This window comes from Cuculus canorus, chromosome 9 (genome assembly GCF_017976375.1).
Source record: "Cuculus canorus isolate bCucCan1 chromosome 9, bCucCan1.pri, whole genome shotgun sequence".
NCBI classification, from domain to species: domain Eukaryota; kingdom Metazoa; phylum Chordata; class Aves; order Cuculiformes; family Cuculidae; genus Cuculus; species Cuculus canorus.
The window spans coordinates 11,960,896-11,979,311 of NC_071409.1; the positions used below are offsets into that span (position 1 = coordinate 11,960,896).

At 51.3% G+C, this 18,416-nt stretch overlaps 1 protein-coding gene across 2 annotated transcripts in view; it reads left to right on the forward strand.

Moving 5' to 3' along the window:
• APOD (apolipoprotein D) overlaps positions 1 to 17,735 on the forward strand; it is a 28,229-nt gene extending 10,494 nt beyond the window's left edge. The window contains exons 1-5 of one of the 2 annotated variants that reach the window (XM_009565599.2): positions 11,255 to 11,558; positions 12,546 to 12,699; positions 12,994 to 13,115; positions 14,916 to 15,004; positions 16,453 to 17,720. In XM_009565599.2, coding sequence (XP_009563894.2) covers positions 11,479 to 11,558; positions 12,546 to 12,699; positions 12,994 to 13,115; positions 14,916 to 15,004; positions 16,453 to 16,688 — 681 coding nt within the window. In that variant the 5' untranslated portion in view covers positions 11,255 to 11,478 and the 3' untranslated portion in view covers positions 16,689 to 17,720. Of the gene's footprint in view, positions 1 to 11,254; positions 11,559 to 12,545; positions 12,700 to 12,993; positions 13,116 to 14,915; positions 15,005 to 16,452 lie in introns of those variants that run through there. The other variant, XM_054074914.1, reaches the window with a different exon arrangement.
• The last annotated feature ends 681 nt before the right edge of the window (positions 17,736 to 18,416 follow it).

The following is an 18,416-nucleotide window of genomic DNA, read 5'->3' on the forward strand; positions in this document are numbered from 1 at the left end:
CTATTGCATTAATGCGGACACTGAGGGTGGATTGTCATCTTGCTGGTGAGTAGCAGAGGGAAGAAATCTTAATTCCATTTGACAGTAACCTTCAAAGCTGGGGAATGGAGGAGATAGAAGGAAATTCAGTGAAATCCCTGGAAGCCCATGCTCGTTGCTGCTGTGGTACCTTATGAGGAGTTACAATGCTGGAGGTGCCTGTGACTTTTTTTCTCCCAGGGTCAGCTGCTGCAGCCATGACAGTGTCCTCCCTTTTTCTGCATGTTTCTCACGATGCTTTGGAAGACAGCAATGGTGCACCTTTTAGCCTTTGTAAGGTGTTTCTGTTTTCCCTTTATGATCAGTGTGGGTCTTTACAACACCACAAGGAACTAAGAGGTTGTCGTCTGCATGTCATATTTGCTCTGGTTCAGCTTAACATAGGAAGGGGCCTCCTGGGGTCTCCCAAGTAAGTGCTGTGAGGGGATATTCCAGATAGCTTTGAGTTCTATTTTGACCAGAAACCAAGTCCCAAAACAGTGGCAAGTCCCAGTGTGTGTCCCAGACCTCTTGGGACCAGTGGTTCCTGGGTTAGCCCCAGTGTGAAACCGTCACTAACACCAAAGGGAAAGTTTAGAAGACAGAAGTTCTTTGAAGGTAAAGTGAATAAAGATCATCTCTAAAAGTCAAGAGAAATCAGCAGTCTCTTCCAAATGGCAAGAGCTGCAGAGGAAGTGGTTCATTTTGGGCAGAGGCAAGAAGCAGCAAGTTGCTATGGAGATCCCTCATAGATAGTGGGGTGCCAGAGCGTTAGCAAAGCAGCTGCTCTCCCCTGCCTCATGGGCCCAAGCTCATGGATACTCCTGTTTCTGACCAGATGATGCATATGATTGACTCATGGAGTATTGGCACTGACTGCTCCGTAACCTTTTGCTTTGACACCTAGGATGAAATCAAATAGGTAGTAGGGAAAAGTTCAGGATTTGAAAAGCACTTTTTGCATGCCTGCTGTTGCATGAAGCCACAGCTGAGAAACTGTGCCACAGACAGAAGTGTTATTGGGCAAAAAAGGTCAGAGATTGCAGTGCTTTCATACACAGCAACAGCCCTGAAGACAGCATGGGAGGTTACCCCGGGCAGCTCTCCTCTGCCCCAGGTCAGGGCTTTACTTCTGCTACCCCAGTAGTGTTTACCCTGCTCCCGAAGGTCTCCACGTGGGGATTTAGTGTCTTGGGCAGGCTGTGTCCCCCTGAGCTCCTTGTCTTCCTTGGGAAGAAATCAAAGGAAAAGTGTTAACCTGTCAAATGAAGATTAGGAAACTGTGCTAAAGACTTCTACAACAGGTCAGAAAGCCACAGGTCCAGCCTTGCACAGCGAGATGCTGTCCCAGCCACTCTGCTGGCAGTCAGGGCCACGTGGGAGAGCAGGACACCTTGGCTTGCCTACTGCTTCTGCAGGGAGCTCTGCTCATCGGCACTCAGCTCTGCAACAGTGCCACCCAGTGCACCCTGAACAGGAGCCTCGCTTAGCATTTTAGAAACTGGGACCTGGGAAGCGAAGGATGAGTTTATCTTTCTAGCTTGGAGACCCCCTGCTCCGAACATGGTGGTGCTGTGTAAACAGCAGTGGCAGCACCTGTCTTTCTGGCTGGGGTTTTGAAACAGGAGGTTTCAGCTTCTTGTGCAACCACACTGCTGAAAAATGTCTTAGAAACAAATCAAAACCGATACCAGCAGGTTTCTCAGCCAGCAGCCTGAGCCCTAGGGACTGGAGAGATGCTACAAATAGCAGGAGAATTTGTAAGAGAGCCAGCTCCACCTCCAGATCCTGGCGTGGAGCCAGACACAGTTAATTCATTCTTAGCAGTGCTGGCAGGGCCACGGGGATGCTACTCATACAGCCCTATCATCCTCTCCCCTGGCACTCTTCGAGGAAGGGAGCAGACCTGTGTCTTCACCGCAAAACAATGATGTGAGATAATAGTTTTGCCCTGACAGAAGCTTACCAGGAGGCACAAAGCTGCCATGCGCACCGGTCTCCTGCAGCATGCAGTGCCTTCTCTTACAGTGTCTGATACGAAACCAGCTCTTCAGAGCACTCAGCAGGATGTGGGGAGAGGTGTGCACTGACGTGCTGTGAGCACATCTGCTCCAGGCACACAGACAGCAGGACCGGATGGTGGTGGCAGTGGCTCGATGGTGGTAGCTCCAGACACAGTCCTTGACCAACCCAGAGGTCAGGTGTATTTGTCGTGCATGTGCTCCAATGAAAATGCAGTAATTCACTTTCCTCGGGGTAGTTTAATTTGGTTCCCTGTGGGTGGTTTGCCACACAGCACTTTCCATCACAGGGTGGAGGCAAAGATGGCTGGGATGGTAAGGGAGCTTTGGACAGGCAGAGTGATTTGTTCAGAGCAGGGCCAGGACCAGAAGTGCTGGATCTCAGTCCTAGGCAGGAGTCTTTCTGTTATTAAAACTGACCAGCTCTTACCTGGTTACTCCCCAAAATGCCTTCAGTACAGTCAAAGCAGAGATTCTTTCATTTCTGTGTTTCTGCTTTTATTGGTATCTTCACAAATAGTGAAGAAGATCTGCCAGAGTTTCAGGTGACCAGACCTGCTCTGACTGTGCTGGAACTAGCGAGCACTGAGAAACTTCACTACTCTTCACAACTTCATCTGCCAGGTCCTGCACAAGAAAGAGATTTCATACACGGACCCGAACACCTGATACAACATGTTTGGGGGATGGACAAACTTGTGCCATGCTGACTGGGAACTGGCAGGCACAGGGGAAGGCAAGAGTGAGGAATGGGTAAGCAGACCGGATGTCACCATGTGCTCTTCAAAGCAAACCCCTAAGTCTCACAGTATTTGGGCAAATTTCATGATGCAAGGTCTATGAATCTGAAAGATGGCAATGGCAGAGCAGTACCTCTGAGTCTTAGAAAACCTTACTCTTAAAAATACATATATTTTTCAAACAAAGCTGGAAATAGACATCAGTTCCTGGGGGTCAAAGCTGCCTGGTGGCAGAAGCTCCTTCATTAAGGATAATCTGATAATGATTTGCTTCACCAGAAAAGAGACCAGAAAAATGCCTCCCTGACTAAAACACAAACAGCTTCTGGGTTAAGGACAGAGGAAGCAATACCACAAGTCTGCAGGCAATGGGGTGGGCAGAGACTTGTCTGTTACTGCTCTGTTGCCAAAAAGGTGGTGTGCGGCAAACCACAAAAAGTGGTTTGAACAAAATGTATACACTGTTTGTAAATGCAGAGATGTTTGTCTCACTCTGTTGTTATAACTGATGTCAGATTAAGTGCTATCCCCCTTTCCATAGGCTGAATAACTTTTTGTTGTAGAATAAAAAAATGTGGCATCTCTAGTCTTCCATGTGACAGCTGCTACCAGTGGCTTACAAAGTCCTCTGAACTTTTATAGCTGCAGGGAGAAAGGTACCAGAGTTGAGGGCAGACATTAACGCTGTTGTGCTGCTTTTAAATGGGCATCGAGGTTAACCATCACCCTACAGGGACCTTGAACTGAAGCTTGAGGGGCGGATCTACATTGCCTTTTCCTGCACAACTCCAGCACCTCCGTACCAGAGTGATTATGCTCCCACGGGTGCTGCTGGTATCCCTCAGCTTGTGGGGTCAAGTGCTGTAAGAGAAGTCATTTTCCTGGTGGGACTTTAACCAGGGTTACTGTGATAATCAGTAAGCAGGCTGCCAGCACTGTGTGTCCTTGTGTCTCTTTCCTGATTTCTGCCTGCTCCAGGGTGTTGAGGCATTCAGAGCAGAAGGAAGAACCTTCCCTTTCCACCACTAATGAGTTGCAACTGTTGCTCCAGGAAGCGTGACTAAGGAGGGCACAGGGAGTGCACCCTGCTAAGCCTGGGCAACTCCATCATCTACTGCAGGGAGAGACATGGCAGTCCCTGCGTCCCACTGGAGACATCCAGTGGGTGTCCGGAGTATGGCCACACAGCTCCTCTTCTCACAGAAAGCAGTGCCAGAACACTCGTGCAGGTACTTACCCCTGCAGCTCTCCAGAGAAGAAGGTGGAGATCAAGAGCTCCACTACAGACGAGGTGCACTTCGATATTGGGCAAGTGCCTGCAGAAAATCTACCTGCTCACTAGGGAAAGACTTTGAGGTGGCAGTGACCATCTTCAGAAAGGGCAAGATAGTGCAGTAGCTTGGATCTGTGGCAAGAGGTGGCTTGGACGAGGTGCAGGACGGAGTCATTCGGTGGCTGCAGTGGTCTGTCTGTCCCAACCAGTGGTACGGCATTGAATTTTCTCAGGGCTAGCACTGGTGTGGGGACAGTGCTGGTGCGTTTACTGGGAGTTGCTGCTGCACTACATGCACACACAAGAAGCATCTCTCCTCCCCATTTTCCTCACATACTCTTAGCCCCAACACTAAGCCCCAGCCTCATTCCCTCCCTGCACATACCCTGTTCCTGCACACCTTTGTGGACAAGCAAGTCCCTGAGACCGTGTATCCCCTGGAGCACATCTGCTGGCACTTTTCCACTTCCTGAGCCACCTGTGAGATTCCTGGTTCCCTCAAGCTTTGGGAACACCTCTGCCCACCTGCGGCACTAACAGGAGCAGGGCTGGCATGGCACTCAGCACAGCCAGGTCCTGCTCCTGGTTCAGACAGCTCTCCTGCCTGCAAGCGTGGGCAGGGGCCAGGAGCTGGATTCCAGCTGTCTGTGCATTGGCACTTACAAACTCAGAAACATCCAAGGTTGCCCCATTGCTTCCCAAGGAAGTGTCTACACTCCTGTGCATCTGTCCTGGTGAAGGAAGCTTTTGTTCTGGTCCATATGAAACACCCATTTTGCCAGAATAGTTATGGCTGGGAATGTCAGGTAAGACATCGATTTCCAAAAAAATGCAGATCAATTGGATAAAGCATCCACTGTCCTTCCCCAACTCTCTCCACACTGAAATACACACGTGGTTAGTATCCCCAGGGTGCAGCACAGATAAAAGCTTTTTCAACACCATCTAAACTAATCATTCCTAAAATGTAACTTGTTTGAAGGAAGCTTGCTATGAATGGTGTCTTTGTGCTGTTTCAGACTGTAACCATGCATTGAAACAAAATCAGAGCATTGATTAGTGAATTTATGTTATTTATTTTCCATATAATGTAAACTCCAGTCTAGCAAACACTTAGGCCTGTGTTTCAATGCAAGGCATGTGTGCTGGGGCTCGGCGGCCTCAGTGCAGCTATTCATGGGCAAATCCAAACACATATGCCAGTGTCTGCGCTCTGTAGCCTGTGTGGAGGAATATGACTTGTTCTTTCAGAAAAGAGGTTCTTTAGAATTCTCCTCAGACCTGTGGTGTGAGATTGGGTGCTCCGAGATGGGGGTTGGAGACACTGTCCTGGCTGCTGGAGAAGTCCATCAGGGCCCAAGTGCGTCCCTCAGATCCAGATCTTCCTGGAGGATATATAAAACAGCCTTGCAGCATAGGAACAGGGGATATCTCTGGGTCCGAGGCCACTTCCGAACCCCGTGCATGATTCCTGTGCTCCTGTTAGCTGATGCAAGTTGCTGCCTTGAGGGTGGCTCCAAAGTGCTTCCTGCATCCCTGCTGAAGGGCTCCCCGCTCAGCTTGGGAAGGCGTAATCTGCAGAAGAGTTATGAATTGCATTTTTAACGCACTAAAATCTCTTCTCTTTTTCTGTGAGTGGAGCTGTGGTTACCCATGTGTTATAAATCTATGTTGCTAGGAAGATGTAGGTTGTCTTTAGGCCATAGAAAATACAGTTGTGTAACTGTATTAACGCATTCCTGAGCTAAGGTGCTGAAATATGGTTTAGCTGCAGAAAATAGGGCTGTGGGCTTTAAATAGCCTTACTTCAGCATCTCTTGGACAGATCTGGGAGTGCCGTGGGCAGATCACTGTGCCTCCTCCAGGAGAACAGAAAGTCCCCTTGCAGAAGGCACTCTCCAAGTTATGTTTGATGACATTCTTTAAAGCTTTTAAAACAGGTTTCAGTATGCTGGGGGTCACTTCAGGAGTCCAGCAAAAAGCATCATGAATCCATGGGAGAACGTGGGAGCTATCATCTGAAAAGCGGGATGCAGAGCGTGGCAGCAAGCACCAGGGTGCCCGTTTGGGGTTGGCTCGGCAGGGTGCAGACCCACCTGTGTGAGGGGGAGCAGCAACCAGGGTCCCACAGGACCTGCAGCACTCACAGCCCAGCTGGTGGTCACTGCCAAGGCCGTGGGAGTTTGGGACTGTGGGATCTGCTCCCGGATCCCTGGAGAAATCCTACTCTGCCTCCTTCCGCTGTGCACTTCCTTGCTCCTCTCAGTGCCTGCCCTGCCCAGTCCCCAGTGTGTGCTGTGGTGTCTCAGCAGCACAATAAAAGAAAAGAAACATTCACCTTATTTAGCAGTTTAAGGCTGACCCCGGTGCAGGGTATTTTTGGGACATACCGAAAAGCCAGGACTAAATGCACCACTTGAATTCTGGTTTTTATGGTAAGCACATCCACAGGGGTGAGAGGCCTCCAGGCCAAAGCTTTGTTGCTGGTCCAGCTCCAGCTCTGCAGTGTAGTCCTGCCTGTTGAGATTTGCCTGCTGTCTCTTTTGTATCTCTTTGCCCTTGTTTTGCTTTGGTTGGTTTTCTTTTTTCCCTTTCAGAAAAGTAGGGATTCCTCTTGCTCTTCCCTCCAGGAACTCAGACCTTGGCAGCAGTGCCAAGCAGGTCAGGGAGCCTTCCTTGGAGCCCAGCAGAACATCTGCTGGTCCTGCACAACGGGGTTGTACCTTAAGTAATAATGTCTTTTTTAGTTTTCCCACTTCTTAAATCTCTTCCTTTGGTTTCTTGTGTTTTGAATACATAATCGGCTAATTTCCAGGGTGGAGAGCTACTCACTGATTGTATATACAGGAATCACATCTTTAGCGCACTTGCCTTGGACCGAGTTCCCATTTTCCAGAGGCCAGTTCACACTTCCAGAGTCTGTTTATTCCCTTTGGTGTCATAACATAATTTGAGATTTCACGCCATTTTGCATTAACTGATTTCAAAGCACTTTCTGCCGCTCCTAGAAACAGAGGAAAATTCCCACCTGCCTTCCCTTGTCTCCTGCAAGTTCATTTCTGTTTCTATATCGTGTCTCCGCTTGCCTGGCCAGCCTAAAACCCCATTTCCTTTAGAGGAGGGAGAAAAACAACAAAAACAAACTTGAGGGAGAAAAGGTAAAGGGAAGGCACCTCTTGTGTCAGGAAGAGCTATTCATGCAAACAACAGCATCTCTGTGGCAGGAGTCTCAAGATTCCCAGAATATCCTTGGTCCTGGGATATGATGCCCCAACACTGCAGGTCATAGAATCCTAGAATCACAGAATCATAGAATCACAGAATCATAGAATGGTTTGAGTTGGAAGGGACCATAAAAGATCACCTAATTCCAATCCTCCTGCCATGGGCAGGGACACCTCCCACTAGATGAGGCTGCTCAAGGCCCCATCCAACCTGGCCTTGAACATTTCCTGCCCATGGTAGTGGTGTTGGAACTGGATGATCTTTAAGGTCTCTTCCAACCCTAACTATTGTATGATTTCCAAGGAGGGGGCAGCCACAACTTCCCTGGGTACATCCACAGGGGGTCCTCCAGAGAGGCTGCAGCCCCAGGGCTTCAAAGGCAGCAGGCATGAAGGCACAATCTACTTGTGCAAAGTAGTGCAAAATGGCCATGACTGTGGCAGCACCCCAGCCCTGTGCTTTTGGGTTGCTCAGATGTCATCTGGAGATTAAATCTGCCTCACAGGGACAGGCAGGGAGCCCTGGACTAGTGGCTCCCAGGACTGGAGATGGTGGTGTCCTACAAGCAAAGAGTATGCCTGACACTCCTGGTCCCTGCAGTGTCTCCACCAGAGGATTTGCCCACCAGTGAGAGCCTGGGCAGTTTCTAGGCTGTCCTAAGTAATGTCAAGACTCAGACCAGATCTCATCACAAAGTTGAGGTGATGGTGTTACTCCGACTGCTCTCCTATCCCATGGCATGTGCAAAGCTGCTGGGGGCTTCTCTGTTGCTGCTGAAATCGCAGCTGCGGGACACAGCATAGCAAGACAGCCTTTCCCTGGGGAGCCAGGAGCTGATTTCAGAGTGACCTGGTGTGTGCAATGGGACAATCTCACCTCTGCACTAAACCAGGTTACCTGCAGGCAGAGCCCCATGGGCAGTGTGGTGCTGCCCTGTCCCAGCCCTCAGCTGGCTGAGTTTTACCTGCAGCTTCGACTTATTCTGTCAAGGGATTTTCTTTGCTAGCAGAACTCAGTGCCATTGCCTCCTCTCCTCTGGGCCAGCCAAGCCTCGTGTCTGCAACAAACAACTGGGTAACATGAGAATATCCCAGCTGGTGTAGCCCATCCATATATGCCCCAAACACAGTGCTGCTTGAGACAATGGTGCCCAGCGCTGCCTCACCCCATGCACACCCTGTCTGTGCTCCACATGCAGGGCTGCCTTGCCTGCCCACCCCTGGCTATGCTGTGTAGCTCGTGCCACCTCACCTTGTGTATGCTTTGCACCCACTCCTGCGTCCTCGTGTGCGCACACTGCCCATCGACCCATCCTCACCCACATGTGCCTCCTGGGCAGCGCTGCTGTGTCCTCCAACCCCTGCCCCGTTTCACCCCCACGTGCTGTGCACGCATCCCATACGCCTGCCTTGCATCTGTCTCATCACCCAGAAATGCGGGGGAGGCTTCATTCCTGCATGAAGCATTCAGAGCGTGTCTGGTACCCCCTCTTTGTCCTGGTTTTCCCCCCCAGATCTCCTCCTTCCTGTCCTCGCACCCCTGCTTCAGCTTCCTGCCTTTTGATGTGTCTCCCCTCCTTCGCTCCAGGGCACAAACGGCTTACAAGGTGGAGATGACTTCTCCCCACCCCACAATTAGGCGCAATTACAAGGTTATGCTTTTCCCTGAATCCTTGCTCTGGTGCTCACTGAAGGTGGATGGGCTCAGGAGCAGGGTCCTGGTCAAATTAATGACCAGTGGGACATAGAGCAGCGCTCTGGTCTGTGTGGGCAAGTGGTGCAAGTGAGTGCTGAAGGTGGGATGACGGGAGGATCCTGGCAGTACTGGGGATGGGGTGGGTGCTGAACACATCCTGGCCTGGTGGCCTGAGCAGGGACTCGTCTGCAGAAGCCCAAGCCCGCTGCATTCTAACACAAGAGCAGCCGATACCTGAGTGCTTCCTGCTGTGGCCAAGCAGAGCCCAGAAATGTGCCCCTGGGGAGGGCGCAGCTAGCACATATGTGGAGACAGGTCCCAGCAGCCAGCAACAAGCTCGACTGTCAGCTCCCATCATCTGTGCTTCAAGAGCCGTGCTGCCTCGGCACCATGGGATACCCCTTGCCTGGCAGCAGGGAAGCAGAGGAGCGAGAAGCAGGGCTTCACGCACTGCAGCCCCGTATCTTCTGCAGGTGCTGCCCTCAGCTGGAGGTGGGACCCCTGATCTCCTACCAAGACACCGGTTTGCTTCCACTGATGGTGTTTCTGACTGCAAGGGAGCTAATGGCTACAGCAAAGCCCACCCCACTTGCTGTCCTTCTCTCAATGGGGCTCATGAAGAGTCAGCTCTTGGTGGCTCCAAACCCCTCATCACCTCCTGGCCCTGGCCATGTCCCAGGTGAATGCATATTCCTGCAGTAAGTTTCGTGGAGCATGGCTGGGTGCATGCCTTGCTGCTCCGGTGTGACCTTAGCCACAGTGTACTGGGGCCAAAACTGCAGTGCCTGGGCACAGCGTGAGCAGGGCCAGGGCAGCAGGAGAGCCCCTGGGTGCTGGGTAGTGTCTGGAGGTCAGAGCGAGCATGAGCCAGAGCAAGCTGAAAAGCTTCATCGGAGCCGCTCCATCTAAGGGCAAAATGCTGCCCTCATTGCCAAGGAGTCCTCACTCCATCTTGCAGGAGAATGCTCCATGTGCAGATGTGGATACGTGCACAGACACACCTCCATGTGCTTGCCCTCAAAGACGCAGGGCAAATGCTCCGCTGTGGTCAAGGCTGGATGTTCTGCAGTGCCTTGCAGCCAAGGCAGGAGCCAAGCGCAAGAGAAAAACTGAGCTTGCTGATCTGCTGTGTGTGGGATCCCACATTCACAGTGAACTGTGGCATGGCAGCACTTGTACTACTCAGATCAGGGTGTCTGTCCAAGGTTTTTCTGATGTCTAATCCATTTGTGTCACAAGAGGTGCAGATGAACATGGGGCTTATGGAGGGTCTGCAGGACTCCTCTGACTTTGACATGGGGAGCTGGAGTAATCCCATCAGAGAGACACACATAGTGGCTGGCAAACCACTGGGTGCAGACAATGGTTTGCACCTCTGTGTGTTTCCCTGCGCCATGCCCAATCCTGCTGGCAGGGCCATGGGGTGGGTACTCCCCATAAGCTCTTCACCCCAGCTGGCACTGAAGAGTCTGTGTTGGATGAGCCACACTCAGCTGTGATGACCATCGAAGCCTGGGAACACCTCAGCTGTGGCTGTGTTTCACAGAATCACAGAATCATTCATTTCGGAAAAGACCTTTAAGATTGTTGAGTCCAACCATAAACCTAACACTTGCAAGTGCACCAGGCACACCTCAGCAGCACAAGCCTGGTAAGGGACAGGAGAGAGCTATTAGTGGCTCTTGGGGTGGCATTTGGGCATCCAGGGGCTCTAGAGTGCATGTGCGCACATGTGTGAGTAAGGCATGCAGCGCAGCATGTAAAAACACACCTAGAGAGAAATTCTCAGTGGAGATTAGATTAAAAAAAAATGTAATTAAACACAGAGAGCATCCTGTCTGTTATTCAGCTCTCCTTGCATAACTCTTGGGACTGGCTGCCTTCACAGATGGCTGCTCTGCTGTCAAAGTCATTTGCTGGGCACTTGTTGGAAAAACTGCCAGGTCAGCACAGAACTATTGCCCAGGCATCTCTCCTCTTAGTGAGATTTAAAAGTCTAGTGGAAAATATGCTGAGAGTTCTTGCAGCTCCCCAGAGGAGCATACAATACCTTCTGCTAATTAATCCTTCCCCAGGTACTCCTGTGGGTGATTATGGTGGGGATGAGGACATTGCAGTGGCCTGGAGGGTCTCCAGGGCTCAAGTGGTCCCTGGCAGAGGAGGATGCACACACCCCCGGGAGCTGCTGGGGGCCAGCGGGGGCTGCCCTCAGCCCCTCTCAAAGGCTGTAGCACTTCTCCCCTTTCCCTGCTGTTTGCAGCAGGGTCCGAGGCTCTTGTGGGCGGCTGGACCACTGAGAGCTCTGCAGCTGTGGAGAGACGCACAGACATGTGGGATGCCCTTGTTTGCCTGGGTGAGCAGCCAAGTTGCAGCCCATCTCCAGCTTCGTACCAGCTGCAGATCTAAGGCAGCTGACTGCCCTGCCAAAAAAACAAAACACGTCGAGGACCGGGGAGTGGCTTGTGCTAGTGCTGAATAATGATGATCCCAGCACGCCTATAAAACAATGGGGAGCAGAGCTCACCCCATAGCTGTTTCCTTCGGCCCTAGTCCTCCGCAGAGCATCACTCCACCTCACCCGCCAAGGTATGTTTCTGAACTATGAGATTCAAAATGGGAGCTGTGTTTCTGGTAGCAGCGAGGGCCTATGCTCTGCAGCAGGGGACATCCTGGGCTTTTCTTTTACACTTGGGGAAAATACTAGTGCTGCCCTTGTGGAGGAGTTTCTGGCAAAGGAAGCAGAGCAGCCTCCTACCGCGGAGTCTGTAGGTGCCAACTTGCCCCAGCAGAGCCCAAAGCACATAGGCAGCATCCTGGCACCAGGGGCTGCTTGGGGGTGAGCAGCACAGCTCCTGCCTGCTCTGCCACTGGTGACCCTGTAGCAGAGGGGGTGTCATATGGTGCCTGTGGGGCACAGAGCTGTGCTGTGTCCTCTCCCTCCTCACAGCATGTCTTTGGGAAGCTAATTCATTTTTTATTTGGGTCTCCACCAACTTCCTCACCCTGCAGTGCTGTTTTCATCCCAACACATGAAGACGGGCTGCGCTGTCCCCACTTCTGTCTTGCGGGGTCAGGCATCCCTGGCACATGTGGGGATGTCCCACTCACCCAGGGGCGTCTGTTGTGGTGTACACGTTCACTTCTATGCCTTGGGGCCCTGGCTCTTCCCGACTCTGGAGCACGTTCCTTCTAAAAATAGCATTTTATAGCAAATATCTCTGCGTTTTCCCTTGCCTCAGCTTTGCACAAAGGACGATGGTCCTGAGTGTCCTTGGGTGTTTGTCACCCCTGCATCTTGCTAGTTGTCAGGTGTGAGTGATGGGTACAAGTGCTCTCACTGGGCACTGCCTTGCTACCTGTGGAGCTGCTGGGCACAGCTGGAGCACAGGCAGGCTTGAAACTGGTTTGGACTAGGGACTTACTTTGCACTGTCCCTTTGTGCTCTTCTGATGATCCTTTTCTCCTCGCTGTGCCCCAAGGTGCCCTGCTTCAGACCTCCAGTCTTTCTTTCTGTATTTCACACAAATTTCTGCTCCAGGGAGGCCTCACCTCAGCTCTTTTCCTCCTCCCCAGGTCCACTTCCCACCTGCATCCCAGCACAGCCATGCTGGGCATAGCAGTGAGGTTCTCAGTCCTGCTCGGCCTCCTCGGCTTTGGGAAAGGCCAGATGTTTCACATGGGACCATGCCCAGATCCATCAGTCCAAGAAGACTTCGATATCAACAAGGTGTGAAGAGCTTTCTCTAAATGTGATGGCAGATAGGATGTTAGGCTAAGGGGGCATGGGAGCAACAGCAAACCGCCTGGGTGTGGGCAGGGAGTTTGGAAGGTCTGGTCTCAATGCCTTGTGCTGGAGCTGCCGGTGTGGGTCTGCAGCCCCGCTGACCCCCGCAGCCTCCTGTGCTACAGAGGTGGGGGTTTGGATGAACTGAGCAGGTGAAACCCTGCCAGCAAATGAGCCAGGATGCTCTGCCTCAGCCCTCCTGCGCTAAAACCTTCTCTCTGGACTTTCTTTCATCAGTATTTGGGAAAATGGTATGAGATAGAGAAGCTGCCATCAAGTTTTGAGAAAGGAAGATGCATCCAGGCAAACTACTCGCTGAAGGAGAATGGGAAGTTCAAGGTGATCAACAAGGAGCTGCTGTAAGTGTTTGCAACGTCACCGCAGCACTCTTGTCACCTCTCCTGCTGTTCTGGGTGGTCACTTTTCTCCTAATTGCTTATTTCTGGGCTTAGGGGTGCTGAGGGAGGCACCCTGTGATTGCAATGACTCTGCTGGGATAATGGCCTTCACTGCCATTACAGCAGAGGTGTGGGTCTCTGGTTTCGCTGGTGCTTCCCTGGGGCTCACCAGGTATCTGCCTCATTGTCCAAGGTGAGTAGTGAGAAAATAGAGCAAATGCACATAGTTACTGCAGTGTGAAATAGTGCGGGTCTCCCCCTGAGTGGTCTCTGATCCCCAGTGATGACTGAGAAGCTGGATTCCCCGGGACCTGTCCTACGAGGGGGTTACAGGGCTGGTTATGGGATGGCAGCCACCACCTTGGGCCCCTGTATGTTGAGACATACCTCTGCTCTGTGCTCCTCTCTGCTCCAGAGTGAAGGGACATGACAAAAAAGGGCAGGGAAGGTGGAGAACACAGGTCATTTTTACTTCAGCAAATATTTGTCACCCTTTTTCTGGAGCATTTACCTTGCACTGCTAGTAACTGCTGTGTAAGGGGATTGGCGGATGCTGCCCATTTAAATCAGTGAGCAAAATGAATGCACTAGTTGTTCCCTTTATTATTCTTCATAGAATACAATTGTTCAGAGCCCTCCTGGCCTTTTGCAAGGACCATGCAGATATTAACTCCTCTGTTTCCATCACCAGCCCCGGCTGTCGCTGGGTGTTGTTCTGAGTGGTTGAATGAATGAGAGGGAGCGAGTGGCAAATGCAGCACTGTCCCCTGCACTCCCTGGCATGGCATGCGGACTTTGTTCTAGCTCACAATAACAACAACGCAGCAACACATCCCTTGTGTCTGGCAGAGACCTGCGTCCATGTCACTTGCTGACCACCCAGCACTGTCTCTGCAGCTCAACTGCTAGGGCAGCGCCTGGCAAGCAGCTGGCTGTTTATTTGCGCCTGCATTAATCTGCAGGAGATGAATCTGACCATTGGCATCACCACTGAAATAACCATTGGCAGGACCCTGAAATATCAGGAATATTTTGGATCACGTGTACACTGTACATGACTTCAGCATCAGCCCCTCAAACCTCTGCTGCTGGCAGTATTAGCTTCTGCCTCCTCAGGTGTTCCTCTTTCACAGGCAAGCATGAAACTTTCCTGATTCACTGGCAGCATTCAGGTCTTGAGGCATCTGGGGAAAAATGCAATTGTAAGACGGGCAGCCCGAACTGTGGTGCTTACTGCCAGTGGGGCAGTGCTCTGAACCACCAGTGAAACAAACCCTGACTCACCAAGCAGGGACCGGTAATTTATGTGTGGAGGAATGTGCTGTGACCTGGAAAAAAGGTGATTAAACAGATGTGAACACATCTTTCACAATTAGCAGGAGTTGAGCTGCTCCGTGGCACATGCAAGATCAGTGGTGGGATTGTCCTACCCCATGCAGAAGGGGTCTCTGTCACCATCCCCATGGCACTGAAGAGCACCCCGCTGGCAGGGGCATTTGGAGAGGGGCACCCTGAGGTGCTGGGGTGGTTTAACCAGGGACAGCATCTGCCCCGTTGTGCCTGTCTCAGAGCCTGATGTGCCTGCTGCAACTGTCCCTAGGGGAGAGCTGTTCCTGCAGAGGCACTGTGTTACCTGGTGTGTGTTTCAGTCACTTCTTGGCAGGTGGATGCTTTCAGGAGGGCTGATTTAGTGGAAATGAAAAAAACCTGTGATTTCAAACTCACCTGATTTTATTTCTCATCTTGGCATTCTCCCCTTAGTTCCAATGGCAAAGTCAATGAAGTTGAAGGAGAAATCATGCATTTGGATGTAAAGGAGCCAGCCAAGATGGGTGTCCGCTTTAACTGGTGTAAGTGTGTGACTGGAAAGTAAGTGTGTGCTGTGGTCCAGGCATCACAGGAGGGCAGCGCCTGCACGCAGGAGGCACCGTTGTCATGTCATCAGTGCAAAATTAGCAAAACAAGAGGGGAACTTGCCCTGGTAACTTCACAATGGGGCAATGGTGAAAGGTTAGGACAGAGGGTTTGACCAGCAGGCAGTGATTTGGTGATCTTTATACTGTAGTTACAGCAACAGCCCCTGTAGTGGGAAGGCACCCTTCACCAGCTGATCTCAAAGCAAGAAAGACTAGCAGCATTACTGTCCCTCCAGGTCGTGTCACAGATGGGGAGAGGGAGAGGGGAGGGTGGAGGAGGCAGTCCCACAGCTGCTGCAAGGGCCAGGAGTAGGCTTGTTTTCCTGAACACAGCGGTATAGCTACTAGCCCCCTCTGCCTCTGCTTACAAGTGCCTTTGAAAAACCATTAATAATATGGGTTTGTTTGCTTTTTATTCCCTTGTAAAGCAACACACGACAGGGCCCTGCTGCGGTGCAGCACATTTTGTTCACGTTGTGCAGTGCTTTCCTTTCTCCTTAGCAACACTTAGAAAGCAAACATAGGTCTCCCCTTGGCTGCCTTTTTATTCTGCTCCCTCACACCTTTTCCTCAGCTGTTTCATAGCTTTCACATACATGAGTTATTTGTAGAAATGGGTGGAGCAGTGGTACTTGGAAATGAGCTACAATTATTGTTTATGAACACAGCCAGGCTTAACCATGTGTTGTTAAGGCATTGCCCGCAGCTATTTTGCCCACAGAGTGTGCAACCCTAACCATCCTCACCCAGAGAAGAGCACCTGGCACTCCTAAGTGCATCAGAAATAAATTCCAGGGCACTTCAGCCTGCCTGCTGGACCCATCCCTGCTTTCTGCCTGATGGTTTGAAGCTGGAGTGGCTGTCCTTCATCAGAGCAGCCTGATGGAGAACAGAATTTGCCCTGGTTGATGGTGCGATGGGCTCAGCCATGCTGATTCCCAGCGCCTGGGCTCCAGCTGGGTCCATGAGGCAGGGCACCCTGGGGCAGTGAGTGGTGAGTGGTGGGGAGGGAAGTGGTGGTGTTTGTGCTCCTCAGATCACTGGTGTCAGCTCCCAGGCCTACTGCTCCTTCCCACCCGCAAGCACCCTCAGGCGGGTTTGAGCTGGGCTGGCTTTCAGAGGCCCAGATGAGCTGTTCAGGTCCTACTGTTAACTTTCCAGCAGGACCTTCCTAGTCTGGGCTTTGTGACTTTCTCGACCCCCTCTGGAGAGAATAAGGAGTCCTGTCAGGCTTTTATAAATTTCAGTTCCCATTACCGATCGCAATTATGTGGCTCAGGAGCAGCAGAAGCAGGAGCAGCACCGGGAGAGGTGGCTTTAGTGTTGCAAAGAAGTTCAGAGTTGGTTACCCATGGCATTCATGGTGCTCTTCTTTCTCCTAGTCATGCCTTCTGCCCCGTACTGGGTCATCTCCACTGACTATGAAAATTACTCACTGGTGTACTCCTGCACTAACATCCTCTGGCTCTTCCATGTTGACTATGCCTGGATTTTATCAAGAGCTCCTGAGATGCACCCAGAAACTGTGGAGCACCTGAAGAGTGTTCTCCAGTCCTACAAGATTGACACCGATAAAATGATGGCCACGGATCAACTTGACTGTCCTGCTGAGATGTAACTCCTGCCATGCAATGACACAGCGCCAGACCAGTGCTGAACTTTGTTGCTTTCTTTATTATCCATTAGAATTTCTCTATGTAACAGAGAAACGTAATAATCCTTTCACTAACGGTAGTTTGCCAGCCCTGAGTTACTCCTTGCTGTTGTTCCCTCTGTCGCTTTCCCACCTTTTTCATCTCACTCTGACATTCTTAGAGTAACTGACTGACTGAAAGCTCGTGGGTGAAGAAAAGAAACCCTGAAATGCAGACATGAAGCTCTGCTGTTGCTGTGAGTCCTCCAGTGCGTGGATGCAAAAGGGTATGAGATGTGATGTAGAAGCGTTAGTCCTCGAGAAAAACCTTTCATCATGTGCCCCCAGATTTGTTTCCCGGTTTTGTCTTGACACTTCTGGGTCTGCTCGAAGTCTACAGAGTCTGAGATACAGTGTGGGCACTGCCCTCCCAACAGCAACACAAACACAGGGTTGGGGGGAGTCGATCCTGCAGCCTGAGAACTGAAACTGGGGGTCTTTCATGTGTTCTGGTGCAGGCCTGTGGGTGCCAGCAAACCTCCTCACTAGAAATCAGATCTGTCCCTTTGTATTCAAAGTCTAAGAAGTCTAAAAATGTCCAGAAATTCAGCATGACCCCATTCCCAGTGTCTGCACGTGACCTGCCTCAAGTGAGGCTGGTCCTGCACTCCCAAGGGGTTAGCCAAGCAGTACTGCCAAGCAGGCGGAAAGAGATGGGGCTGCTCCCTTGTCTTCTCCTCCCAAGGCTTTTCCCTGAACACAGAGAGATGGCTGGCTCTGCCTGACATCTCGCTCACTGCTTTTGTATGTGCTGAGAGCCTGCTGGCACTGCATCTGCCCTGGCAGGTGTTCACCAGGCACCACGACAACTCTGCTTGAATAGCATTGATGCAACTCATTAAAAATTAAATCAAAATATCCGCTTCAGGGTGTTTGTACCTTTCCAGCTGCAGAACCATTTCGAGCAGGCTGTGGGGCTCAGTGTGCGGCACCTTTCCCTCCTCTGAGGCCGCGGCACAGCCAGAGCAGAGGTGCAATGCAATGTGAGCAACCACATCTGAGGTTAAACGGTTTGCTCCAGGAGCCTGGAGGTCTTTCCAGCTCTCTGGGGTCAGAAGTGTGGGCTTCCTCCAGCATCTGAGCCATGCCAGCAAACCTGTGTTGTGGCTTTGGCTGACAGTGTCCCCTATTGACATGAAGAAGCACGGATGTGGATGTAGGATGCTGCAAGTGTGCAGGAAATGTTCTCTCCTCACTGTGGTGGAACCCTGATCCATGTAGGTGTGCAGGAAAGCCCTTCCTTGCCCTGGCAGGGCTACAGCACTTGTCAGGGAGCCAAAGTTTCACTAATCCCTGTGGTTGGAGGAGGCTGCAATGTGAAGGAGGCCAGTGGGAGTCAGAAGCAACTTGTCAGGGAACCAACGTTGCACTAATATCTGTGGTCAGAGGAGGCTGAGATGGGGTGGAGGCCTGTCGGAATCAGAAACAACTGCCATGTTTAAGCCATTATCCCGTTAAAATTTTAAATCCTGATGCCACAGTTCCTGTAGCACAAGTCAAACTCTTCTCCCACTTCTTCAGGCTGTAGGCATGGTAGAGGGATGCGCCAGGGTGCTGCCAGCTGCACAATGTTTTGGTTTTGTCTATTCTACACTCTCGTGACTGTTTTCAGTCACATCCCCAATTCACTTACTCCCAGGTGGTTTTTTTCCA